Below are 27,051 nucleotides of genomic sequence, written 5' to 3'. Positions count from 1 at the left end.
CTTTGCATTGGTTGCCCGGCACGTTGCCCACAGGAGGTAACCACGCCCACGCGCCCCTCCTCTGCCTCCGGGTTTGAATTTGAGTTTTCATGCGCGCTGTGGAGGGGTGCAAGCACCGACGAAGTGCGTGTAAGGCAAGGCGCCTTGAGCCCCAGCTGAGCGCTGCGTATTGGTGGAGAGGACAACTCGATTACATTTTTCCTATAATAATCCTATGGATTTTGTATGTGTCTGCGTGTATGCGAATATCTGTATAGCCCTAAATATAAAGTGACATGTAGGGAGCATATAACTTCTATTGCAGGGCCTACCTTTAAACTCCGCTAACAATATAGCGGTAATCCCCGGGGGGAATTCCGTCGGGCTACTACTGCCTATTGTTCTACAAAAGGAGGGCGACGGTGCATTAGATGCGCAATTACGCCTGATGCTAAGCCTGGACTACACTGCTGGGTTATGGTCTCATGCGCTTACTCGACTGCTCACCTGCCGGTATGGGGAAAGGGACACCAGACTACACTGGTGGGCTGTCCTAAAAGCCACCCTCTCCCAATTTTTGACATGGAATAACAATGATCGCTTGCGTGCGCACATAGAAATGAATAAATATTTCCCGCAAGAAATGCTCGAGCTCCATCACGAGCCCTGTCTTTGCTTCTGCCGTTGGATCGAAGCCTCCGGGGAAATGAATTTCTCTGCTGGCTTCCTTGGGAAAGCCCAGCGAGCCCCTTCTTTAGGTTGCCGTCTTTATATGCTCACTGACCAGGGAGTTAAGCCCCGTAGAACTCAAGGCGCATCCAAAGCCGACGCTCGCTCGCCAGTGTCACCGCGGCTCTAAATGCGCCGGAGAGCAGAGCAAGGAAGGCTGGTCGGGCACAACCGAGCGTGATGGCGGGGAGGCGGAGCCGGCCCAGAGGCGGCCGCCAGGTTTGGTTGCGGTGGCAGATGGGCTTGGTCGGTGACTGAGTAGCGGTGCTGCAGGCTTTGGACGGAGCGGCGGTTGCCCGGCGCGAGCCCTCCTCCTCCTCCCCCCCGCGCGGCCCCGGGGGTGAAAATGGTGCCCTAGCAGCGCTGGGACCATGTCGGAAGCGGCCCGGAGCCTCCTGCAGCGCTGGGGCGCCAGTTTCAGGAAAGGCACCGACTTCGACTCCTGGGGGCAGCTCGTGGAGGCGATAGACGAGTATCAGATGTGAGTGCGGGGTGGGCGGCGGCTCCGAAGGGCTGGGCAGCCCGGCGGCGGCGGCGGCGGGTGAGAGGCGGCGGGCGGCACTGGGTGGGGCAAAGAAGTTGAGGCTGGGGCGAAGGCACTTGGAGGGCTGCGGGCGCCACTGGGTGGGTCTGGCGCTTCTGGGCGGAGGCCGAGGGTGGTGACCCGAAGGGCACAAGCATCGAAGAAGCTCTGGGTGGGGCTGAGGAGCTGAGAGGCTCCGGTTCCTCAGGAGACGAAGGCGGGGGGGGGGGTCTGAAGGCTGCAAGAGGTTCTGCGTGCTTGGAGCCCATATGTGTCAATGCTTCACTTCAGGAGGATTGTTGTGGGGTTTTTTTTTGGGGGGGGGTAGGGCCACGAAGGTCCGGGGGGGTTGCCTGTGGGTGAAGATGAGGCCGTCCTCAGTTGAGGCGTTGGGGAGCCGTGGGAAGGGCTGCTGAACTAGATCACTCCTATCTCTATTTCTAAATATTTGCCTCCAACATTGAGCTTTGAAGCCTTAAGGAAGGATAGGGAGATATCTCCGCCTCAGTGCCCTTGCCCTGGGTCTCTCTCTCTCTCTCTCTCTCTCTATGCGTGTTTCCACTGAAACCTAAAGTTAACATTAGAAATAAGACTAAATGATTTTGTTAACGTTGTCTTGCTTCCCCAGGCACATCTATGTGTTTGCCAGTTGTGTGGTGTCTGGCGAAAGTGTTGCCTTTGGGAGCCACCTGTTGTTGTCCACATTGTTAATCTGGATGCTGCGACTATCTCTCAGCCCTCGCTGGAGCTGCAGATGTGCTGTGGCACAGGGCTTCTTGCAACTCTAGAAACCATCTGTGGAAGAAGGGTTTCTGCAGGTGCAGGTGCTTTGGATGCCATGCCGTGGAGATCCCTGCTTGCCAATTAGATACCTACCCTCCATAAAAATTGGAGAGGCCCACCTTTTCTTTCCTGCCAAGCTTTCATGTTTCGCTGATCGGCACCCAGCTGGCACTTGGGGACTCCTGCATAATATTAATAGCTTGCTGGGAAGCAATTATGACTGCTGTTCTTGACTTGAATCAAATCTGCAAAAAACCAGAAGACAGGCTGAGATCCAAGAGAGCTGCTTAAGCCTTAAACTAATGCAAGGGGCTTTCAGTGAAATTTGTTCCTATTCAAACAGCTGACATCCTCCCTGCTATATCGCAAACAGCTTTTAAAGCGCCTTGGTGACTTCCAGTCAGTATGGCATGAGGAGGGTTCCAGTTCAAGAAAAAGAAGTCTAAAAACCCATTGACCTCACAGAATGAGATTAATAATTCTTTGGCATCTTGTCTTAGAGTATGTGCCCTTCATCTTTCAAATAGTTATTTGCTGTGCGTTACAAGTTACTTCGTGGGACGCGGGTGGCGCTGTGGGTAAAAGCCTCAGCGCCTAGGGCTTGCTGATCGAAAGGTCGGCGGTTCGGATCCCCGCGGCGGGGTGCGCTCCCGTTGTTCGGTCCCAGCGCCTGCCAACCTAGCAGTTTGAAAGTACCCTCGGGTGCAAGTAGATAAATAGGGACCGCTTACTAGCGGGAAGGTAAACGGCGTTTCCGTGTGCGGCTCTGGCTCGCCAGAGCAGCGATGTCACGCTGGCCACGTGACCCGGAAGTGTCTTCGGACAGCGCTGGCCCCCGGCCTCTTGAGTGAGATGGGCGCACAACCCTAGAGTCTGTCAAGACTGGCCCGTACGGGCAGGGGTACCTTTACCTTTACCTTTACAAGTTACTTCAGAATCTTTTTCTGTCCCTCCCACAACATAGGAGTATCCCTTTTTGAGTGCCATGTAGGTGTGAAGAATAGAATCAGTTATATGCCCTCTGTTGACATATGTCAAAGCTTGTTCTAAGCCTCCCCTTGTTAGTATATGCCATGTCACCACATCATCGTTAATCAGAGTACGGTGACCCAGTTATTAATTATTAAATTTCTATACCACCCTTCATCTGAGAATACCAGGGCAGTTTACAATATTAAAAAAACCACACAACATAGCAAAAACAAAACAATAGCACCCCCAACACACAGTTTAAAAAGCCATAAAAAGGTAAAGGTACCCCTGACAGTTACCGTATTTTTCGCTCTATAACACGCACCAGACCATAACACGCACGTAGTTTTTAGAGGAGGAAAACAAGGAAAAAAAATATTCTAAACGAAATAGTGGATATATGATTTTTGTGGTTCATGCTGTGGCCACAGACGTGATCTGACAGTGAGTTTAGAGTAGCCCAATGCAAAAATCCTGAGGATCCATGCTTTGTAACCACGGAGGAGGGAAGGAAGGGGAACCATGGATCCTCTGCTCACAACTGCAGCAGATCCCCCCCGCCACCCGCAGGCATTCGCTCCATAACACGCACAGACATTTCCCCTTATTTTCTAGGAGGAAAAAAGTGAGTGTTATGGTGCAAAAAATACGGTAAGTCCAGTCACGAACAACTCTAGGGCTGCGGTGCTCATCTTGCTTTACAGGCCATAAATTGAATTGTTTAATTAGCCAAAGGCCTGGGAGAAGAGGAATGTGTTCGCTTGACACCTAAAGATATGTAATAAAGGCATCAAGTGAGCCTCCCTGGAGGGAGCATTCAACAAACAACCTTAGAAAATGCCCATTCTTGTGTTGCCACTCTCTGAACTTCTCATGGAGGGGGTGCATGGGCAGGGTATAAACAACAACTACTGCTACTACTACTACTACTACTACTAATAATAATAATAATTTAGAACAAACTGACCCTCAGAACATTCCCTTCTGGGCCTTCAGGCTGAACACAGTTCCCCACTGCTGCTCTGAGGAGCTCAAGGTGGCATTCATGGGTCTCAGTTTCCCCATTTTGTACCCACAACCCTGAGATCTTGGTTAGGCTAAGAGATAGTGATTGGCCAGAGGAGGGGAATAGTCTCTCCATAGTTCTGGAAATTTATGGGGTCCCTAGTTAACAGTCCTTTGTGGCACTTTTTAAAAAAGTCTTACCAATTCATACTGCAATCCCAATGGAATTCAGTGGGGCTTATTTCTGAGTAATGTACGTTTATTGTGGCATGAACCCACAGCAGACATTGTCACAGCAGGCATATCTTTTAAACCAAGGTTTGCACTGGTCTTTTTGAACCTGAGATTCTTCGCCAACCAGCTTTTACTGAGGTGCCTCAAGTTGTTACTGTTTTTATTCTAGAGTTGTGCTTTTAAGTTGTAGCTGCTTGTAACATATGAAAGTGTGGTATATAAATAATTAAATAATTTTAAAGGTAAGACATTTAGTTAGGTACTAAATAGCGTGCTCTGGTCCATGGGGTCATGAAGAGTCGGAAACGACTAAACAACAACAACAACAACAACAACAACAAAATATTTATACAACTAAAACAAGAGAACCAGAACAGATGGAGGCCACGCAACTTTTCTTCTAGGAGAAAAGCAACTGTGACTGCTTCTGAACCTAAAGTATGACACTTTTCAGTTTAGTTAGGCACTAAGTAGTTAGTTGTACAAAGGCAATAAGAAGAAGAAGAAGAGTTTGAATTTGATATCCCGCCTTTCACTCCCCTTCAGGAGTCTCAAAGCGGCCAACAATCTCCTTTCCCTTCCTCCCCCACAACAAACACCCTGTGAGGTGAGTGGGGCTGAGAGACTTCACAGAAGTGTGACTGGCCCAAGGTCACCCAGCAGCTGCAGGTGGAGGAGCGGAGACGCGAACCCGGTTACCCAGATTACGTGACTACCGCTCTTAACCACTACACCACACTGGCTCTCAATACTGTACTTAAATGTCCACTATATCCTTGCAAGGGAGGAGGATAGGGAGAAAACCAGTGCAACTTGGCTATGTCCCCATGGCCTTATTGGCCACCCCTCTGTGACTTCCTTGCAGTCCCACTGGTTTCAGCTACCTTTGGCTGCCACTGATTTGCAGTTGGCGTTACTGATTAATGAGCATGTATCACTTTTTATATATCATGCAGGTTGTCAAGTAAGAAGACACTTAAATACCTGCTGTTGACATTTGCTGGAGCTGTTCTAGGTCTCCACTGGAATTGCCTGTAAAATGTTAATACAGAGGACAATTCACTCAAAGAGATGCCAAGTACAGTACTGCATCAGATGGTCTGTGCAAATAAAGGTTCATTTCTATGTTTGCGATGGAACTTAATATAGATTTTACATGGAAAATGCTGTAGGGTTTAATGGTAGGCTTGTGGAACTCCAATAATTTTTTCTTGTTAAATTGATTTGGTTTGTGCAGTATGCATTAGTTTCAGACTTTCCTGGAAAACCATGCACATGGTTCTGCGATAGGAATTTAGCCGTTTTGCCTTGCCTCTTAAAACTTTCACAGGTTTTTGAAGGAGGGGATAAACCAGGCAGCAGAAGTGATGAACCTCATCACTAATGTCTCGTCAGAAAGCAGTAGTAACAGTGTGACTCTCTTTTCCCCTGGCAGATGCTTAAGTGGTGGAGCATAACATCCCTTTTCATTGAACTGTATTTCAGGGCTGTCTACTGCACTACTTTCACTCAATATGAATGTGCAAACCTGCCCTAAGAGATGTAATGGTGAAATCTAGAAATGGTAAATGTGGTCCTGTATTTCTAGGACAAAAATAGGGCAGAGTAATCCTGTGGGCGGATTTGGATTTGCATCCAAATCTCATGCACTCAGAGTTGCAGTTTTGCCAGTTTGACTCATGGTGTGCCTTTGGATAACTTGCCAGCTCCCAACTTAGCTTCCCCTCTTTAAAATATTGAAAATGGTGCCTCAATAACTGTTAGATTCTTTGACAGATTTGAGCAACCTTTTGTGTACCAAGGGCTTCATTCTGTGATGATGGTAGATGGGGCTGGAGCAAAAAGTAGATGGGACCCTTCTTCCATTCTCCTTTTTCATACTGCCAAGGACTTGCTCAGCTGAGCAGGCCACAGCACTCTTGCTAGAAGTGTGAACTTGCAGGGACCTTTTGAAATTAGACTGAGGGCCACAGATTGCCCATCCCTGTTCTGCAGCAATATGGAGGCCTGCGAATATTGAGGGACAAAACTTTTTTCCTGTTTTCAGCCTTACATGGGAAAATTGAAAATTTTAGGTAGATGGGGAAAACATTAAGTACTTATCTCTTTTAGAATATTGGATGGGATGCTTTTAAAGGCACTGTTTTAAAATATTGGTGTTCGCTGAACTTCATTCTCTTAAAATGGTTTTTAAGAGCAATCAACTTTGCTAGATTTTATTTTATTTTTACAATTACATTCTGCACTTCATCATAAAATGTTCTCAGGGTGAGTCACAAAACATACAAACACATAATATCAAAGATGAAAACCCACTTTGAGAATTGTTCCTTTGCTATCCTTCCTAAAAATGTCAGGTTTCACCTCTTCATATTATATATTTTTTGTAGCTTTATAGATGGTTAGGGACCATCTTTGCTGTTCTGCCTTAACATCATTTAGGTTTAAGATGAGCAAATTCAATCTTCGAAATGAAATCACAAATCTCATACTTCAGAAAGGCAAAAGAGGGTGTGCTGGACAGAAATCATTGTATGCTTGTATAGAAATCTTGCAAAATTGACAGTTTATAGTACGTGTACAGAATTAGCAAGTTATATATATAGTTCAGACTGTTCCACTTACCGGTATATTTGTGGAGTTGTTTGGCAACATCAACTGGGTGCAGCTTTCTTTGTCTCTTTCCAGGTAGGTAAGTATGAGTTTGCATTTGCATGTTTAGATCATTTCACTGTTTTTTCTTGCTGTTAAATTGAAAGCCCTTGTCACTTTACAGGGTTGTATAACCCTGCAAAGGGATTTATTGTCTCTTTCAAATGTATGCTGTATGCTATGCATTTAATTTATATAAGCAAAGTAGTACTACTTTAATGAAGTCATATTTTTACATGTACCTAAGATCAGGCTTCCTCAACCTATGTTTTTGGCCTACAACTCCCATGATCCCTAGCTAGCAGGACCAGTGGTCAGGGATGATGGGAATTGTAGTCTCAAAACATCTGGAGGGCCGAGGTTGAGGAAGCCTGCCTAAGATCTTCAAACACCTTTTTTCCTTCTCAACTACATACCTCCAAAATCTCTAGCATTTCCCCACCTTGCTTTTTTTTGGTTTCCCATCTCTTATTCCATTACACAAGAGGTTTAGAAGCTTGACACTCAGGAGGAAACGGAGCCTATAGCTCCTGGCAAAATTAGTACTGCAACTCGGGCCATGAGGAAAAGTGGACTGAACTGTCATGGGGAAAAGTGGACTGAATTTGGTCCATCTACTTCTTCAAGCACCTGAGAAAAGAGGTGCTTCCACTGCAGCATTTACATCTCTTGGCTTTGTGCATTGCTGGAAGCAGCATATAGGTAACATAAATACCAAATGGTCTGATGGTTGATCTGGAAAAACCCTACTAGCTGAAATCATGTGTTACAAGCCGTGTGCTGTGTGGGCTTACATTTCCCCCACAATTTGAAGGATTTCTCATGGAGGGATATGCAGTTGTGAGGAGAGAGGCAAGCCTTTTCTGATCTTTTTTTCACACCACCTTTTTGGTTGGCCTGCATAATGGGTATAAAAGCTTCCCCCTGTCTTTTGTTTGTTGTTGTTTTTAAAAGTGGAAAATTGATGCCCTGTTTCCATTTACTGCAGGGCTAGGGGAACTTTTTCAGTCTGAGGTCCACATCCCCTTTCAGGTGACCTGGAGGCCACATGCCAGTGATGAGCAGGCCAGAGGGAAGAGTGGGAGGAGCAGTAATTGTAAATTTTACCTTAATGCACCAGCCTAGTTTCTATACACACACATACCCAATTCTATATCCTCCATCCAGGCAAGCAAGAATCTTCATCAGAGTTCAAGGGCACATTCAAGCCGGGCAAAGGCACTCAAGGAGGGTGGGGAATCAAGGCTGTTAGGGTATGTGGCTTTGGGGACAGAGTATGTAACTGGAGAGAGTCAGATTGAGAGGCCCAGAGGGCTATATTTGAACCCTGGGCCTGAGTATCCCTACCCTTAACTAAGTGTGTTGAATAAATCTGCGGGTGACCAGTCAAAACAACCTGTTTTCTGCATTTTCCTGGGCTTCTTTGCTGGGGGATTTGGGGCATGCCACATACTTTGCTGTTTGCCCAGTGGCGTAGCATGGGGGTGCAGGGGGGGCTGGCCGCACTGGGTGCAACATCTGGGGGGGCGCCCTCGCACTCGAGTGCTAAAATTCATGGGTTAGGGGGCGCAAATTACTTGCCTTGCCCCAGGTGCTGACAACCCACGCTACGCCACTGTGTTTGCCACTGACCTGCACGGCCCATTCCCTGAGAAAAGCATTAGCTCTGTCTTTGTTGCCACACAGGCAGAGGTGCAATCTTATTTATTTTAGACTTGGGAGAATATTGGTACATTAACTTTCAGAATCCCGGTAAGCTGTGGCAACCATTTTCGAGCTTTCTGTCTTCAACTAGCCCTGTGCACATTGGTTTGCCTGCTGGGGAGCTGCTGTGTGTTGCAAAGGTTTCTAGGGTACACAGTTCACAAAGGCGGTTAGCCAGATATATAATAATTGCTTTTCTACCCTGGAGCACATCCAGTGAGGTCATGTAAGGAAAGATCAGTAAAAATAAGAGGGGTTTCTGATGGCTCCTGCTCCTAGGTAGATTCCTGCTAAATGAATTTTGTCTCATCTTGACCCTTTCTCAATAATAATAATGAATTTTTCCAGTGAAGTTCCACATGTTACCGGCTTACAGATTACTAAACAGAATTGCCAACAGCCCGCTTCTGTATGAGTATTTTTTGGAAGCAAGTATAAATTGTTTGGCTTTGATTGAAATAGTGGTAGAAATGGATCTTATAAGTTCAATGTCTAGATTGGAGTGAATTTATTGCTCTCGATCATTATTCCAAGGAATCTCCAATAACCTGATGTTCAGCAGGCTCCAGCAAGACTTTAGGCACACCTCCAACAGGTTGCCGCTGCCTGCTGCTCTTACTACACTAGTACCTTAGCTGTTGTGAAGCTTCCCAGTTCCGGGTGCAGCTTTTGGGGCATTGCCAACAAGGGTGGGTAGCTGCTGTTGGGAGGCAGAGATTCAGAAGCACTATTGGGCGTACTTTTGTTTATATCCTAGCCCTAATTCCTGCCACTTGTGTGAACTTGGATTAAGTTGTCTGGAGTCTGCATTATCTGTTATATGAAACAGCATAACTTCAGTTCCCTGTATGTTACGTAACTCCTTGGTTTGATTGCATCTGCTTAGAAAGTGCATTGGAAGTTGTATATCTGCTTCAAACTCAACTTTCCTGCAAGTCAGATTATAGATTTAAAAAATGATAGGAACAGGGATCTCGTTTTGAGAGTGTTTTGGTGCCCTTGATCACATAAGTGCTTCCTCAAATATAAAGTAATTTCTGTCATTCTCTGATAAGGACTTGACCTACAGAGATGCTAAATGGTATGGATATACTATGGCTTTTTATAGAGAACAGGTGTTGTTAGGGGCTTGGTTGAGATGTACAGTAGTAGTTTTACTATTTCTTATTTACTCAGAACTTACATCATAGGTGGGAGTTGCGTTAATGACAGTAACAATTTCCATGCAGAATGTAATGATGGAGGCAACATAGACCAACATAATTGTGTTTTCCAAGCATAAACATAAGAAACATTGGGTGGCTAATTAATGTATGTCTAATTAGTTCTAGGTGAAAATGTTTGAAGAAGTGCATGTTTTTAAATCTTGGTTTGATTGTCCTTATTTTAATTCTTGTATACCTTCCTAACATATACATACTGTTTCATTACTGAGAACATTGTCTGCCTCTTAACATAAAACATACAGGTTCCTGTTTAAACCTGTTTTTAAGAATTTTAAGAGCACAGTTACACTTTTTATGACCCTAAATTTCACAAAGTGTCTCCCCTCTTTCCAGATTAGCAAGGCATCTACAGAAAGAGGCCCAGTCTCAACCCAACAACTCAGAATTCACAGAAGATCAAAAGGTACATGATGGTGTATGTTCATTGGTGGTGGAATATTCTTTAAAATAGTTTTTAACCCTTTCCTTGCAGTAAAGAGAAAAGAGGAAGTACTATCTGGGCAGCCATTTAAAAATATTGGGTTTTGTGTGGCAGTGAATGTCTGAAAGCTGCCTTGTCATTATCTGCCTTCTAAAGCTTTGGGCATTCCGCTTTCAGGAGAAGAAATTTTGTTCAAAGAAGCTTAACATAGATTACCATAGACAGAAAGTACTCTCACTGCTAAGCAGGAGATCCCTGCTTCACCATGCACCAACAAGTTAGCCAGGCCATTGAAAATTCATTCATTTTATTATACAGGTGACATTTTGGCTTTAAACCAAATCTTTCCATTCACAATTTGTTAATGAGAAGGCCAACCTGGCTGCCTCCACTGCATCATTCAGCAGAGCTTTTCTGTGTAGTACAGGGCGTTTTATACTCTAGCCTGATGGAGGTGGTAAAACTAATGGTGTCTCACCGTGACTTGTTTGTGAAGCATTTTGAGAATAAAATTACTTGCATCTGCTGGACCTTGACTCCATAGCAGGTGAATCTCGAGAGGGATCCAGAACACTGTTTTGACTTGTTTTGTTGGATGAACTTCAGTTGATATGGTTTGAGGATGTGAACAAGGTGCTTGGATTGGTGTGGGTATGGACCTTTGGTCTTCATTGCTGATAAAAACTAATAAAGAGGGGAAGGCTAGTTGGGCCAAATGTGATTAATGCCTCTTTACTAGAAAGAACGGTCCCTGTCTGCTTAAAGGATGCAGTGGTAAAACCACTCCTTAAGCCTTCCCTGGATCCACAAAATTTAAACAGCTGCCAGCCAGTTACTAATGTCCCCTTCTTGTACATAGTTCATGAGCAAGTGGTTGCTAACCAAATCCAGGCTCTCTTGGATGAAACAGATTTTCTAAATCAATACCAATCAGGGTTTATCATAGCCTTGGGGCTATGATGTGTGATAGAAGTGAATGTGTATGGGTAACTTGTCCACTGAGATCTGGAGCTTGAATCACTTAATAGGTAAATGCTTCCAGACCTAAATTAGGAAAAAATGTATGCTAAAATAGTTTTGATTGAGTCTCCATATTGCTTAACTGACTCTGCCTGGTCTTAAGTACAACAGACAAAATTTTGCTCTTGAACAGAGCTCCTCTCTTCTTCCTACTGCAGTCCCCCCTACTGCTTCTCAGAACACCATGAAATATGAGGACTATAGCTGAAGGAAGGATCAGCAGATTGGCGGTCTCCTCTTGCATGAATGGAAATGTCTTCTACTCTAGGGCTCTGTTGAATCCCTGCCATTGTGTAGTAGAGCCTTCAAATGGATCTTAAATAAGAGTATGCATGGTGAGGATTCGGAGATTAATTCCCTGCCTTTCAAGGCACATTCTAGGATAGCATGGAAGTATAATCTTCACACTCTTCACAATAGGGAAGCCAATGCGCACTCTGAAAAGTTTTGGTTAGATCTATGGTCCATCTTAATCAAAAGAGTGATGGGTGGATAAAGGCAGAACAAGCAGGTGTTAATCCCAAGGACATTTCTTCATTTCTTCACTGCTGTATGTTTATATCTGCTGTGGCGATTGTACAACTATCATTGCAAAATGATGAGATTTAATGGATCTTGCTTTAAATGTCAAGATACAATCTCTGAAAGAATAACCAGCTTTGTTTTGGACTATTTTTTAAAGTAAAGAGAGTCTTCTTCCTATCTAGAGTAGCAAATTGCTACATGGCAATTAGAAGGGGGCGGGTCTTCCCTGGACACTGCCATCTCAGTGCATAAATTTCCGATGTTCAGGGGCGGGGGGAACAGGAGCAAAGAAAGCATTCAGGTTCTGATGTTCTAGGAAGGAAGGGTCAGGAAGCAAATGAATGATGTGTTTCTTTAGGGAGAAGGGGATAGGTGACTAAATGGAATGGAGTTGGGTTTGGAATTAGACTGAGAACTTTTCAGCCACATTTCTCTTTTTTTAAAAATATGCAAGTGCCAAAAACATTTGGAGAGAGAAACTGTGTTCAGACATTAATACTAGAATCCACCAAACCAAGATGGGTGAGCTGGAGTGCATGGTCTTGAAGGCAAGCATAGATAGAATCGGCATAACAGAAACCTGGTGGAATGGAGAGAACCAGTGTGACATGGTTATCTCTAGGTACAAACTCTATAGGAAGGACAGGTGTGGGCATAATGGACGTTGTGTCATTCTATGCATCATAGAGGACATAAAAGTCAAATGAGATAGAAATTTCACTAGTTTAATCCCTTTGTTGCTTAATTTCTTCTTACTGGTCACACCTCTCTTCCCATGGTGAGTTCTTGGCTCTTGTAAAAGGGGGGTTGTGTCTTGATCTTTCTGTTACATTTAGCAGTATCAAGTCATGAAAATCCTGTTTCATTGCAAACTATCACTGCGTTAAAACATACCGAACTTATAGCTGATTACTAGCAAATAGACTTAAAGCTCTAACAAAGCAAAATTCAATTTGGATGAAAAACATGTGCAGTAGCACAAACATTACTTGCACAGCAGAGCTAATGGTTAACATATCCAATAGCACACTCTTAAGATTCAGTTTTAACATAAATTGTGGACAAAGATTCTCACTTGCAAGGACATTACAACTTTAATACTTTTAATGTGATAAATGTTTTCCCTGCTGAAAAATGAAGCATCTTGTTGGGGAAAGCAACACTTGGAAAAACATTAGCTGTATCTAGCTGTAGTGTTTTGGATTTGGGTTTTTTTTTCTTTAAAAAAAAAGTTAGTGTTGGGTGTGGTTCCTGAGAAATAGCTATGAATAATGCTTGCTGGTATCTTGCCACCATTCAATAGATCTCTGTTTCTTTCTTTAAAAAATAACAAACCAGACCTATTCCTTGTGGCTCTAAATCTCTCCCAAGCAAATCTGAGTGCATTATCATTCTTAAACTCTCAAGTGCCTTCTAACACATCTCAAAGCTTTCTGCTCCACAACAAAGTGCAGCTGGCAAGTTCAAGCAGCTGTAATGCTCTAATTTGGGGAGAAGAAATAGGGCTGTAAGCCTAGCTGTTAAGCCAGGAAAGGAAAGCAGACTGATACCTCACTTGCCTCTGGCTCAGTGCAGGGGGTGAGTGGGAAGGAATGTGGGTGGAGGAAAAAGAAGAGAACATCTTTAGCCCTCTTGTTTACAACACTGTATTTGGGAAGAGTCTGATATTAGAATTTAATATATTCTGATTTGCGTTCATCTATGAAGATGTGGTCTCTTGTAGCTCAGTCTGGAAGTTGGTTGTCATTCTGCTTTCAAACTACATGTGTTGCACAGCTGAACTTCCATAATAAAATGTATATCTTTGTGCAGGAGTGTGGCTGCATATGGGAAACAGCTCTTAGGAACACAGAGCAATATTCTTGCCCGCTATTTCTGCCTCTACACTTAGATAGGCACTTTGCCGTCTCTTCCATCTTTTACACACACAACTGAATTGCTGCTGCTTTAGTACATGAGCTTGAAAAGAAATATTCTGTTAGTAAAAAAAAAAAGTTAACTTTCTCCTCTCACTTACAGAAAACCTTAGCAAAGATCGCAACATGTTTGGAACTCAGGAGTGCAGCTTTGCAGGTACAGTTAATTCAGTTTTCACCTTGTGACTTCCAGTTTCTTTGTGGGTCTCAATAAATGTTAAATAAAAGACACTATCTATGGAAAGATGGCTTGTTACATATATTGTATTCTATTCCTCTGTTAGCCACTTATTACAGGGAATCAGAAGCAGAAGGAGAGATAAAATTAAGCAGTGGTTGAGAATAGAATCATAGAATTGTAGAGACTGTTTGAGGTCTTCTGGTCGAACCTCCTGCTCAATTCAGAATGGAGCTACAGCATTCATGACAATCCTATGCTTAAATACCTCCAGCAGAGATGCCATCACTCCTAGGGCAGTCTGTTCCATCGACAAACTGCTTTTTGTTAGCAAGTTTCTCCTAATGCTTAGCTGAAGTCTTCTTTGCAATTTGCATTCTTTGTCTCTAGCCCTCTGGAACATCAAAGCTCTTTAGATATTTGAAGATTGCTATCACGTATTTCCTTAATATTATCTTCTCCAGGCTCAACACAGTCAGCTCTCTTTCTGTCAGTCTTCGTAAAACTTAGTTTCCAAACTCGCCACCGTTCTGACTACCCTCCTCTGGTTGGTCAATGTTCTTCTTAAAACAACTTCTGAATATTGAAGGTGGTGGCTTTCTGTCTGTATTTTCAAGCCTTCCATGTTAATCTCACCAAAGTGTTCCTAAATATCACTGAAGTGCTTAGGGGGCTACTCACAAAGGTGCTCTTGTCCCATGAACAACAAAGTAAAGTAGACTGATCACTTCACTAGTAGTGATGTATTTTGGAGTTGGTCTGGGATGAGAATGACGTCTAGTTTTATTTGTTGCTTTTCTTCACCTTTTAAGTTTTCTCCTATAGATACTCTGCAAGAAAAAGTAACAACATCACTCATATATATATACTTCAAAGAAACTTTAGTGCCTTTCCTACTGACATGTTAGATCACAATAGAAAGTAGCACAAACTGAAACCTGTTTCATAATCATTTTACTACAACCAGTACAGGAGTGAAGCCCTTTGGGCTTATGCTGAAATTCTCAATGTGAAACTGCCCTATACTGAACCAGACCGTGCAACTGTCTACAGTCTACGTTTCTGTGACTGGTTGAATTTCTCCAAGCAGAGGTCTCAATCCTGGTATCTAAGATCCTCTTAACTAGAGACACCAGGGACTGAACTTTGGACCTTCTGCATGCAAAGCATATGTACACTTTACTGCTGGAGCACAAAAAATAGAACTGAGAAGTGTGATACATGGCAGTATGTTTCCTTTGCCATAAGAAAAGCAGCCAGGTTCTAGTCATTGAGATTTCTGAAGACTTCCTCCCCGTAGTCAAGAGGAGCTAGAGGTGCTTGCCTTGATATCACACTGAGAGGTGAAGAAATGCTGCTGGCCAACAGGCAGACTTCTATCTCTGGTTATCTTGCTCAGTTAATCTCTCATAGCTGTTAAAAAGAAAAGTAGAGATGATAAGCCTGCTGCCTCTGGATTTCTCTCCCTTCAGTTTGACATCAGGACAAGCTCCTTCAGCTTTCCTATTGAGGGAGCCTTTAGACTGTGGCTTATATTTTTCTCACAATGAGTATAATGTTTTGTTGGGCTCTGACTTTAAACAAATCTACCCAAAGTCTACAGTGTCATTTCTTTTGTTTAAGTATATATTACTAAATTGCATGCTGTTTCAACATGCCAATACTTCAGTCTTAAGCAAATGTGTCATTATTTGCCTTCAACACCAGCATAATTACTTCTTGATCTCTATATAGATTGCCAACAGGTCTTCATGCAATATAATATGTAAGCATCACCAGGATGTTTAATTAATTAAATGCAGTGACTAGTAAACTAGTTGTTGCTGCTGTCCTGTGTTCGCTGCAGCCTTTATTTCTTACTGGTCTATAACTTGCTTTGCCCTCCAGTCTTGATCTATGCTATCTTTCTCCTTGTAAAGTTATTTTGGCAGAAGGCCCCAGCTTAGTTCTGCCCGATCAGACATCTTATCACTGGTTTCTTCACCTCTGGCCTGGTCTGACCACATGAGCAATTAAAACACATCCATAATCCTTAATGTTTTTTGTCCTGGTTCTAGTCCTGTAACCTGCAGTTCCCCCATATCACGTTTGAATCCAACTTCCGTCATTCCAGCATGACCACTTGTCAGGGATGATTGGATTTGGGAGTCGAACAACATCTGAAAGGCCACAGTTTAGTCCTGTAAACCCTGCCCTGAATTTTGGTGGTCTTAACACACACACAAATTCCTATGGTTTAATTAAAATATATAAGGGACCAATGTGTGTGTGTGATAAAGTGGATCTAATATGGAAAATGATTGGACATTACTACCATATTCAATTTTTGACAAGAGAGCAGATATTTCTTAAGACTCACAAGGGAAATTATTTTTTCTGTTTCTAATGCCTTAATGAATCTTCAAGAAGCTGGAGAGAATGCTCTCTTTTTTGATGCATTAAAGACAAGCTGATAATTCAACATGTTTTCCAGTCAGTTTTTTACATCAGCAGGATTTTGTGTCTCAATAACTTTTTCCCTTTAGGTAAACAATGAAGTTCAAAGGTACCCAAAGAACTAACAGTTAGTTTCTCTTTGAAATACAGGGCCCTTTCAGGAAACAAGAGGTAGAACAAAATGCAAAACCAGCACTACTTTTACCATTGTAACTGGCTGTAGCAATGGATAGTAGATACAGATATGTAATACTACTTTCCTTTTAGTCTACACAGTCCCAGGAAGGATTTAAGCTAGAGGATCTGAAGAAACTAGAACCAAGTAAGTATCTTTTAATTTCAAGAATAATTTAAAAGCAGTGTCAGTGTGGGATGGTGTTCAATCAGCTGTGCTATTGTGATATTCTGGTTTCTCTTACTATGCACCACAAAGAACAACTTGGAGGGCCCACAAGGTAGTCTTGGTTTTCATATCTAGGTGCTTTGGGCTCCTGATTGCTATAAATGTATTCCAAACAGTTCTATAAAGATTCTATTGGTAAGCAGCTAGGAGCTGATTGGTTTTCTCCAGGAAAATAATCTTCCAAGCATGCTGTTCCGTCAAGCAAGTGATGAAGCAACTCTCTAGACCAGAATTTCCTAAAACGAATGCTGTGAAAAAGATGTTAATGCAGCATGAGAAATTAATTAAACGAGAAGTTACCTTTGAACTGAACATAACAGCACAGATTTCCACTGCATCTGTGCATAATTCACTGGCTGTTTACCCTTCCAGCACAATCAGCTTCGCTTGGAGGAGGGGGATGTGTATGGATCATTCAATCACTGTTGATGTAAAGATAGATTATCCCTCCTCTGAGACAGCTGCCCATTATGTGCCTACGTGAGCCACAATGCATGTCCAGAACAGTGACTATTGCAGATACATAATGGGTTTTAGTCAAGAAATGTCTACGCGGTGTAGACTCATTGAAACGAATGGCCATGATTAACCTAGGTCCATTAATTTAATATTTCTACTCTGAGTAGAAGTAAGTTGATTACAAATCTGTGCACAGGTTCCACTTTGGCAGGTAGCTTTCTTTGATCCAAAGGGTTTATTTTAATGTAAGGTATTGACTGATCTGGCCAATGGTCTGTCTAGTCCAGGCATAGGCAAACTCGGCCCTCCAGATGTTTTGGGACTACAACTCCCATCATCCCTGACCACTGGTCCTGTTAGCTAGGGATGATGGGGGTTGTAGTCCCAAAACATCTGGAGGGCCGAGTTTGCCTGTGCCTGGTCTAGCCCAACATCTTGTTCTCAAAATTGCCAACCAGATGCCCATGGGAAATCTGCAAGCACTCTACCCTTCAGTGGCTTCTGGCAATTGGTATTTAGAGGCCTACTGCCTCTGACCATGTGTAGCCACCATGCCTAGTAGTCTTTGATAACCACCAACTTGGATAGCTTTAAAAGGAAGTTACGCAATTCATGGAGGGTAGGGCTATCACAGCCTCCTGTGTGAGTGAACTACCCTGGAACTTTTTTAAATAAAGGATGGCACGTGAGTATTTTAAATAAATCAATATAAGCAAACTTCATGAGTGAAACATTCCATTGTACTTTTAACCTTCTTGTGAACTTTTGACCCTCCTATGCAGGAGAGAGCTGCGAGAGCAAGTATTTTACAACCCAAATTTTCTAACCAATGCCCAAATGCAGCATGATTGAAAATCCTACTTCTTCACACATGGAAAGCTTGAAAACAGTAGTGTCATATTTTGATTTGGGCAAAGGGGACTGAATTGATGTTGCTCTGAACCTGGTACTTACTTTTTTCTCCACTCGTAACTCTTAGGGACACGATCCTATGCAAGTCTGAACCCCTCTTTGCTCGTTGTGGTTTATTCCCAGGAACGTGTGCATAACACTGCAGCCTTAGTCTCTAGTGTGCTCTTTCGCAAAAGAGAGAGGTGCCCTGAATTTTTCCGTTCTTGAACAGGAGAGTGGTGAAATTAGATTCTTCTGTAGTAAAGCATTGAAAGCAAAGTGCTTTCCTTAACTTCTCAGTGTGTTGGGTAAATGACAGGTAAACCATTAAAAACAAAGAACCTGTATGTGTAAACAGTGTAGCTGTAAATCCAAAACCACAATATGAAACATTACTTTGAAATGAAAGGTCTTGTTCATCTGTAACCAGGGCTACGATTAATTGTACTTCATGAAGTTCAGCAGCCTTATAGAACTTCCTCATATTATCAGGACTGGATATTCCATCTTATTCTGGAGTAGAGTCCTATGTATACAATGCCTTATTCTCTCCCTCCACCCCCTTTAATTTACATGATGGTAGCAGATATTGTTCTATTAAAAAAATACATACTGTGTGTGATTGTGTGGGACCAAATGATAAAAGTACCATCACCAATTCTTCATACTATTTCCGAGAGATTATTGTCTGAGCCTTACTCGGAATGAAGGGAAACACTATTGGTTCTCAGTGTTTGCAAGTTGCTATTTTTTTCTGAGAAGAGAGCAAGCTATTTCAACATGAAAAGACAAAAAGTATGGCTCTCACATTGACATTGGTTTAAAATACGATCGGATGTAATTTTTCTCACCATGCATTTGACCCTTTTTCTTTCATTCTTTGCTTTTCTTGCATGAATTAGGTTGTAGGAAATGCTACTTACCCTTAAAACTCAGAATTTTTTTTGGGGGGGGGTGACTGTGAAAATGATAATTACAGTGACCCTGTTGTTATGTTATATGTAAGGAGCCACTGTTTCTTTCAGGTGTCTTCTGGGAGGGCACAAGAATGAAACCCTCTGCCTGTTTATTTCATTTATACACTAATTAGGCTTTTTGATAGTTGATGGTGACTGTCTGTCTTCCCTTACAGTCTTAAAGAATATTCTTTCCTATAATAAAGAATTCCCCTTTGATGTTCAGCCTGTTCCGCCAAGGTAAGCAACCAATAAATTAGAAGTATATATGGAGAGGGCTTTAGGAAGCTATACCAGAGATTGGAGTATAGTGTCTAACAGTGAATTGTTAGAGGTCAATTCTAACTTCCTACCATCTGGAAGGCTACGGATATTTCCTCAAGCCATACTGTTCATTGCAGGCACATTGATCTGAAAATAATTGAGTGATGAAGGTGCATAATCACCCCTCAGTTGTGGTGTGTGTGTTTTTAAAGGAAGATCTTAGCACCTGGTGAAGAGGAAGATTTGGAATTTGAAGAAGATGAGGAGGAGGGTGGAGCTGGAGCAGGATCTCCAGACGCGTTTCCTGCCAGAATTCCAGGTAGTAGGGGCACCATTTTCTTCAAATGTCATTTACTAGGATGAGGGTGATGATGTGGGAGTTAAGATTTGTTGCAGAAGTGGTTGGGTGCACACTTGGATGGTCATTAGCCAATGGATGATGGCGCACGCCGTTGACACGATCGCCCCGAGTGCTCTCTTCCTCTTTGTGGAGCCCATTTGGCTCCCTGGTATATTTCAGAGGAAACAAGCTAGGATACGGCTCAAACATGAGTGGAGGAAAATTGCAATCAAATGCAATCGAACACTGGTGAGGGCTCCTCATCAAGCCTACCTAGTGGCAGTGAAGGCAGTAAAGAGGGCATACTTTGCTGCCTCCATTGCATCCTCATTGTGCTGTCCAGCAGAACTTTTCCGGGTAGTGTGGTGCCTTTTATAGTCTGTTCTAAAAGAGATGATAGAACCAACAGTAGCTCACTATGACTTATTTGCAAAACATTTTGAGTATAAAATCACTTGCATCCATTGGGATCTTGACTCCGCTCCTATAGCTGATGAATCTCTAAAGGTGTCCAGGGCACCTGATAGTTGTGCTTCCTGTTCCCTGGCAAATTGCCATGTCTGAAATGGCTCTTAGACCACCAGCACTCGCTTTCATTTTTGTCTTCTATGTCTGGACAAAATTTGTAGTTAGATACGTGTAAACATAGTGTTGAAATACTTTTTACAGAAGGGCTTAAATGTGAAAGGCTTAAGGTGACTCATGCAACCTAGATTTCGGGAGGCATTATATACTGCTATTCTCAAATCAGCTGCTTTGCTGAATTTGTACTGTTCATTGTACTTGCTTTGCCTGTACAATCTGCTTGTTTCCATGGATGCCCTATTGCATTGTTGTGCTGCCTAACTGTACGTGGTCTTGTCTTCTACATGCATGGCTCCATCGTGTAACCATATACTACATAATTCATCTAACGCAGGAGCCAATGAAGGTATGATAATATCTTAATGTGAGCAGCTATTAATTGTGAATGTGTTCGTATTGGCCAGAGCACTGGCCTTGTGCTTTCACTTGGATGTGAAAACTCTTGTATGTAAAATCATCCTGCCCACAGCAACAAATGCTAGATGTTGCAGAGCTCTTTGCCCATGCCACCAGACAATTAAACCCAAAGTCAGAACATCTCCAAGTGTCCGTATTGCTTTATATGACTAGGGTCACATGAAAAAAGTAATTCCACTTTGGGGGGGGTGGCAGGGGGAGGTTGTAATTTGAAGAGTAGATCCTGCAGATTAATACCTGGTACTATCTCTTTCAAAAGGAGGAAATTTATGCTGATATTTATTTCTGAACTCTAACATATAATAATATTCATTGGTTACCTTTGATCAGACCTTTGTGAAACTCTTCTTGCCAGTTGCTGTTTTGTTATCTAAGGTGACTCAAATGTAGATTTGTACTTATATATACACAGGTTTATCACCATATAGAGCTGCGAGTACAGTTGTTAATTGGCCCTGAGCCGCCATTTTGCATCTGGCTCTGCCATTTCCCTGATCCACTATTTTACACCTGGTTCCAATTACTGGACCTCAGAGTTCCAGTTAAACAGCAATGAAGTTGACCTCAGAGCTGACCTCAACCCCCTGAAGTCTGCCCACCTCAATTGAATCGAGGTCTTTGGGTACAGAGGTGAATCTTTTGTCTTCCCACAATTGGTGTATCTGTTCAGTGCTTATTTGGGGGATTAGATGTACTAATATAATATATCTGATCCTTGTAATCCAAGTGTACTGGATTACTGGTGGCTGGTACCTTGCTTCCCCATATGGTGAACATTGAAAAGGACCTGCAGACTTCTTACTCATGAGACTTCCTGGCAGATCCAAATGAATAGCTGTTTGTTTGTGGCTCAAGGTGGTCCTTTGACATTAGGCAGCCCCATTTTTCCTTGAATACAGTCAGTGGATTGAATCCTCCAGGTTCAGAATGCAGATAAAAATAGTGGTAGAAACTGTGCTGAAGGGCTATAATTCTGTTTCTTTAACACCCCCTTGTCTTATTTTCTTGCCAGGTACATTATTACCCAGATTGCCATCTGAACCCGGGATGACGTTGCTTACTATCAAAATAGAGAAAATTGGTCTTAAAGATGCTGGGCAGTGCATCGATCCCTATATCACAGTTAGTGTGAAAGGTAGTTGTTGTGTTAGTTGCATTGGCGAGGCAATTAAGTCAAGCTTTGTTCCTTTGACACTTCTGATCTACTCCCGGCTGCCAGCAGGCTTGGCAGTAATTGCTTAAGACTCCCACAGCAAGTATGTAGTTTCCCCCCTCAACATGTACACATTCTCTGACTCAATCAGTGTTTATGAAGGGCTGAAAAATGACACATTTGTGTCATGCCAGTATCCCAAGATACTGGTTTTGAGAAGCATCCTGCATCTGTTAGGAGTTGTGCATTATCCAGACTTCTTCCAAGTCTTCAACATAGTAGCTCCTCTTTTCACTTTGAAATGAATGCTCACTTTCATGTCATAAGTGTTTGAATCTTTCTTGGCTTTTAACATTCAGCAGGTCATGACAGATTTCTATTAGATTAACTTCTTCTGACGATGAAAGTGTGTTCAAATATATAAAATATATACCGTATTTTTCGTCCTATAAGGCGCACCAGCCCATAGGACGCACCTCATTTTTTGGGGGGGAAATGAATTTTAAAAAATTATTTCCCCCCCCCCCCCAGCCCTGGCTGCCGCCCCAAGCCTTGCGCTCACCTGCCCGAAGCAGGGGAAGCCCTCCGGAGGGCTCCCCGTGCTTCGGGGCGACAGGCTGCCGCCCCAAGCCTCGCGCACCCGGCGGGACCTCCTGCCGGGCGCAGGAGGCTTGCAGACACTCGCCCGAAGCAGGGGGAGCCCTCCAGAGGGCTCCCCGTGCTTCGGGCGACAGGCTGCCGCCCCAAGCCTCGCGCACCCGGTGGGACCTCCTGCCGGGCGCGGGAGGCTTGCAGACACTCGCCCGCAGCAGGGGGAGCCCTCCAGAGGGCTCCCCGTGCTTCGGGCGACAGGCTGCCGCCCCAAGCCTCGCACACCCGGCGGGACCTCCTGCCGGGCGCGCGAGGCTTGCAGACACTCGCCCGAAGCAGGGGGAGCCCTCCGGAGGGCTCCCCGTGCTCCGGGCGACAGGCTGCTGCCCCAAGCCTCGCGCACCCGGTGGGACCTCCTGCCGTGCGCGGGAGGCTTGCAGACACTCGCCCGAAGCAGGGGGAGCCCTCCGGAGGGCTTCCCGTGCTTCGGGCGACAGGCTGCCGCCCCAAGCCTCGCGCACCCGGTGGGACCTCCTGCCGGGCGCGCGAGGCTTGCGGACACTCGTGGGGGCTGCAGGCTGCTGCCCGCAAGCCTTGTGAGCCCGCGGGTACTCCCACCGGGCTTGCAAGGCTTGCGGATAGCTTCCTGAAGCCTGGAGAGCGAGAGGGGTCGGTGCGCACAGATGCCTCTCGCTCTCCAGGCTTCAGCGAAAGCCTGCATTCGCCCCATAGGACGCACCCAGATTTCCCCTTCATTTTTGGAGGGGGAAAAGTGCGTCCTATGGGGCGAAAAATACGGTACCTTTGTATTTTTCTGTTTCTTAAAAAATGCTAATGACAAAGTGTTCCTAAAAGAATAAATAGAGCAACATATTTTGTGGATTTCTTGAAAATCTTCAAGTGACGTTTGAGGTATGAAAGTATTGAATCTTATTTTAAAAAGGTGGATTATGTGTTTGGAAAGTGCCCTTCACAGAATTGAATTTATGTTATGCCTACCGTTACTGTTACTGGTGGGTGATAGTTTACTGGGCAATATCCTGCAATATACACTGCAAATGCATTCAGATCTAACCTGTCAGATTTTCTGTAGCAAAATCACCCCTGGGTAGGAAATAGCATATACCTTGAGCATACTACTAGGGAGGGTGATATCCTAGCTTTGCAGTGGCCTCACCTGGAACCATCACATTGTATTTTCAGTGCCAGGTGAAAATATTTGTATTTATCCAGGCCTTTTAAACTACTTGAGTTTTTTAAACATGAAATTCGAGTCTTAATCTGCAAGAAAGGAAATGATTAATGCTGTTTTTATTTTGTGAGCTTCCAAGAATGTACACTATAAGAAAATATATTTTACCGAGGAACCATACAAACATAATTAACAACACTGCAATTCTACTTACAGAAATGTTTTTGATCCAGTGGAGATGTCTGCTAATGTTAGAAAAGTGGTATTCTTTAACCAATTCCCCTTCAGTCTAGACCACTTTCCATGCTGTACTGGAGTGTCCTTCAGCTATCTGGAGCAGAAGGCGGGGTGAAGGATACTGCAACAAGGAGCAGGGAAAATCGTCTTCCCCTTTTTTTTTTTTAACGTTAGTCAATGCTTCTGCTGAATTAAAAGGATTCCTTAAGCAGAATGGCAACAATGGATTTCACCCTAAATAAATATGTTGTCATATGCACGTGTTTCTCTTGCAACAAGTGATGCACAATGAGAATTCCTAACAGGTGTGATACGTCAGTTCCTTGTGGTATTATGTACACAATTTTGGATTGGACGTGATAGTCATGTAAGATACTCTTATCTAAAGGTGATTCTTGTGCTGTTCCCAAAAACAAATGCTTTTTTCACTAGTAACATGTATAATTCTGTTGTTACATTTTCAGAAATGGAGGCTTCCAAAATTTAATGCAGTGGTCCTTGTATTTTTATAAGAATTGAAACAGCTCTCTCTCCTGCCTCCTAACAGATTTGAATGGGATAGACTTGACCCCTGTGCAGGACACACCAGTTGCTTCAAGGAAGGAAGACACATATGTTCATTTTAATGTGGACATCGAGATTCAGAAACACGTTGAAAAATTAACAAAAGGTTTGTTGCATTGAAATAGGACCAGCTGATCAAAGCTGAATTTAGAACCACTTCGGAAGTCAAAAATCTAGGGTGGGGAGGAAGAACATTTCCATGTTTTGCTTTCGTGACAGATTGACAACAGTGTTTCTAATAATTGCTCAGTACCTTTTATAACGTAAAGCAAAAAGTGTTGTTTAATGGGAGGCAGCTTTGTGCCAAGCCTATAAAAAGAGGTACTCTGCCATGTAACATGCACTGTGTTGCTACAGCTCTGCATCATCTCTACATGGCTCAGTCGAGTCGTGGGTTCAAGCCCCACGTTGGGCAAAAGATTCCTGCATTGCAGGGGGTTGGACGAGATGACCCTCATGCTCCCTTCCAACTCTACAATTCTATAAGTCTATGTGGTTGGGGGTCTTCACCCTCTGTATCCTAGATGCCTCCTTTCAAGGAATGATTCTTTTCCCCTCTGTTCAGGTGCAGCTATTTTCTTTGAATTTAAACACTATAAGCCTAAGAAAAGGTTCACCAGCACCAAGTGCTTTGCCTTCATGGAGATGGATGAAATTAAACCTGGACCAATTGTTATAGAACTGTAAGTGACCTTGGGCACATGCTGTACACTCAGATCCTTCCAATTGCTTGCATGTTGAAGAACATAACTTCTTGTGCTATGCTGGATTGGCAATTGCTGCTCAAAGTCTGCTAGACTGATAAAGAAGCTGAGCATCCTCTGTCAAAGTATTAAAACTTTTAGTAGGTAAGATAGCAGGGGAGTGATAATCACAACCTAATACATCTTGACATGGGATGCTGCAGCGCACAGAGGCAGGCTCATCGTAACTGTGTGCTTTCACATGTCCTAAGGATCATTAAACTGAAGAGTCTGACAGTTCTTTATGTCATTATAGGTACAAAAAACCCACTGACTTCAAGAGGAAGAAACTCCAGTTGTTGACCAAGAAGCCACTTTATCTTCACCTCCATCAAACACTGCACAAAGAGTGACTTTTGTGAACTGAACCACTTGCCACAAAACCATAGCAGCTGCCTTATGTAGCACTCATCCTTCAGGGCGCAGGGGAAATGGCTGCATTTTACCCAGCAAGTCAAATGGGACCATCCCCTGCCGCACATCGAGTGGATCAGCAGCCAAGCCCTGCCACCTGGGTGCAGTTTTCTTTGGAATGTATATTTTTATCACAGATGTTCCAAAGCGTGTTGTGAATTTTCCTAATTGGGCTGGTTGTAAGAGTTCAGTTTTGTAATTTGGTTTCTACACCCATATAAGAACACCCCCAAGTAAGGCGGTTGGGAAGTCCTCATCCGCCAGACCTGATACAGCAATAAAGATGTGCCAGTATCAACAAAATTATTATCATGATGGTTGCTGCAACTCTTCAAGTATGCATCTCTCTCTAGTCAATGGATTGATTTTATGAAGGTGACCAAAAAAAAAAAAAAAAAGGCAGCACTTGAATTTACTTGATGCAAAAAGATACTTGGTCATGCTGCGCCCTGGATTGCCTTCATCTTTTCATATGCCTGTTTTTTCTTCAGTTTGGGGACAAAAGTAGCTACAAATGAATCATGGTGCTTCTGAATTCCTGAAAATAAATAGGTAATTTACACTTGCTAAGGCAAATTAGGAATAATCTGATCACAAGAAAGACTGCTTGATATATATATATTTTTAAAAAATCAGGTAGTTTGCCTACTGACTTGAATTTTTTACATTGATCATTAAGGAAATTACCGTATTTTTCGTCCCATAGGACGCACCTAGTTTTTTTGAGGGGAAATAAAGGGAAAATTTTTTTCATTTATTTACCCCCCAAAACCAGTTCGGGGAACAGCGGTATGGCGGTGCTGCGCCTCCCCGCTGTCCCCCGAGTTTGTGGGGCTGGCCGATGTCTGCCCGGCGCGCGGGGCGCTCTGCTTCAGGGCGCCCCGGGCGGCAGGCTGCTATCCGCAGCGTGGGGAGCCCTGTGGGAACTCCCGCGGGCTCCCCAGGCTTGCTGATAGCTTCCTGAAGCCTGGAGAGCGAGAAGGGTCGGTGCGCACCGACCCCTCTCGCTCTCCAAGCTTCAGCGAAAGCCTGTATTCGCCCCATAGGACGCACACGGATTTCCCCTTCATTTTTGGAGTCGAAAAAGTGCGTCCTATAGGGCGAAAAATACGGTAAGTCACCCACCTTGTTATTTGAAAAACAAATTGTATAACAACTTTAGAGGAAACAGATGCTGTTACCAGAGGAACTGAGCTCTTTGCCAGCCTCCATACAAAATTCCCTATGAAATTTACTTTAAGAGAATGGAAATATGCAAAATAATTCTGAGATCATGGACTTGCATGAATACTTAACTAAGGGTGTGTGCATCAACTCTGTGGAGAGGCCAAATAATGAGACCAACTGGGGTGATAGCTATATGCTGTATATTCTCAATTTCTTAGGGCCCTAGACTCTGCAAAAAGTAGGGCTGTCCAAATGTTGCCTGAAGCGCTCTGGACTGTTTGATCAGCAGAGGGTTTTTAAAAAACATTAAATTAAAAGCTTCATTTACTTTTTTTTAAAAAAGAAGCTATATTGCTCTGCTTTAACAGAAAG

The 27,051-nt window shown here is 43.5% G+C and overlaps 1 protein-coding gene across 4 annotated transcripts; it reads left to right on the top strand.

The window, feature by feature from the left end:
* The first annotated feature begins 928 nt into the window (after nucleotides 1-928).
* AIDA (axin interactor, dorsalization associated) lies at nucleotides 929-25,815 on the top strand. Of its 4 annotated transcripts, XM_082217873.1 has the most exons (12): nucleotides 929-1,189; nucleotides 10,141-10,210; nucleotides 13,793-13,846; nucleotides 16,454-16,474; nucleotides 16,571-16,625; nucleotides 19,189-19,252; nucleotides 19,489-19,595; nucleotides 20,536-20,547; nucleotides 21,631-21,753; nucleotides 24,339-24,461; nucleotides 24,921-25,038; nucleotides 25,355-25,815. In XM_082217873.1, exons 1-12 carry the CDS (start codon nucleotides 1,080-1,082, stop codon nucleotides 25,449-25,451), a joined length of 954 nt encoding a protein of 317 aa, XP_082073999.1. In that variant the 5' UTR covers nucleotides 929-1,079; the 3' UTR covers nucleotides 25,452-25,815. The 4 variants fall into 4 exon arrangements, with proteins under 4 accessions (XP_082073999.1, XP_082074001.1, XP_082074000.1 ...); XM_082217875.1 differs by lacking the exon at nucleotides 16,454-16,474 and having other exon boundaries at nucleotides 931-1,189; XM_082217874.1 differs by lacking the exon at nucleotides 20,536-20,547 and having other exon boundaries at nucleotides 932-1,189.
* The last annotated feature ends 1,236 nt before the right edge of the window (nucleotides 25,816-27,051 follow it).

Source organism: Podarcis vaucheri, assembly GCF_965113315.1.
Source record: "Podarcis vaucheri genome assembly, chromosome: 3".
NCBI classification, from domain to species: Eukaryota; Metazoa; Chordata; class Lepidosauria; order Squamata; family Lacertidae; genus Podarcis; species Podarcis vaucheri.
Note: the sequence above shows the minus strand (reverse complement) of the source record. Positions and strands in the feature narration are given on the sequence as shown.

Bases quoted from the DNA above. Each gene is read 5' to 3' on its own strand.
- AIDA (XM_082217873.1), top strand. From the start codon at position 1,080: ATGTCGGAAGCGGCCCGGAGCCTCCTGCAGCGCTGGGGCGCCAGTTTC. The intron at 13,847-16,453 runs GTACAGTTAATT...TTTGAAATACAG, and splicing joins TCAGGAGTGCAGCTTTGCAG to GGCCCTTTCAGGAAACAAGA. The intron at 25,039-25,354 runs GTAAGTGACCTT...ATGTCATTATAG, and splicing joins GGACCAATTGTTATAGAACT to GTACAAAAAACCCACTGACT.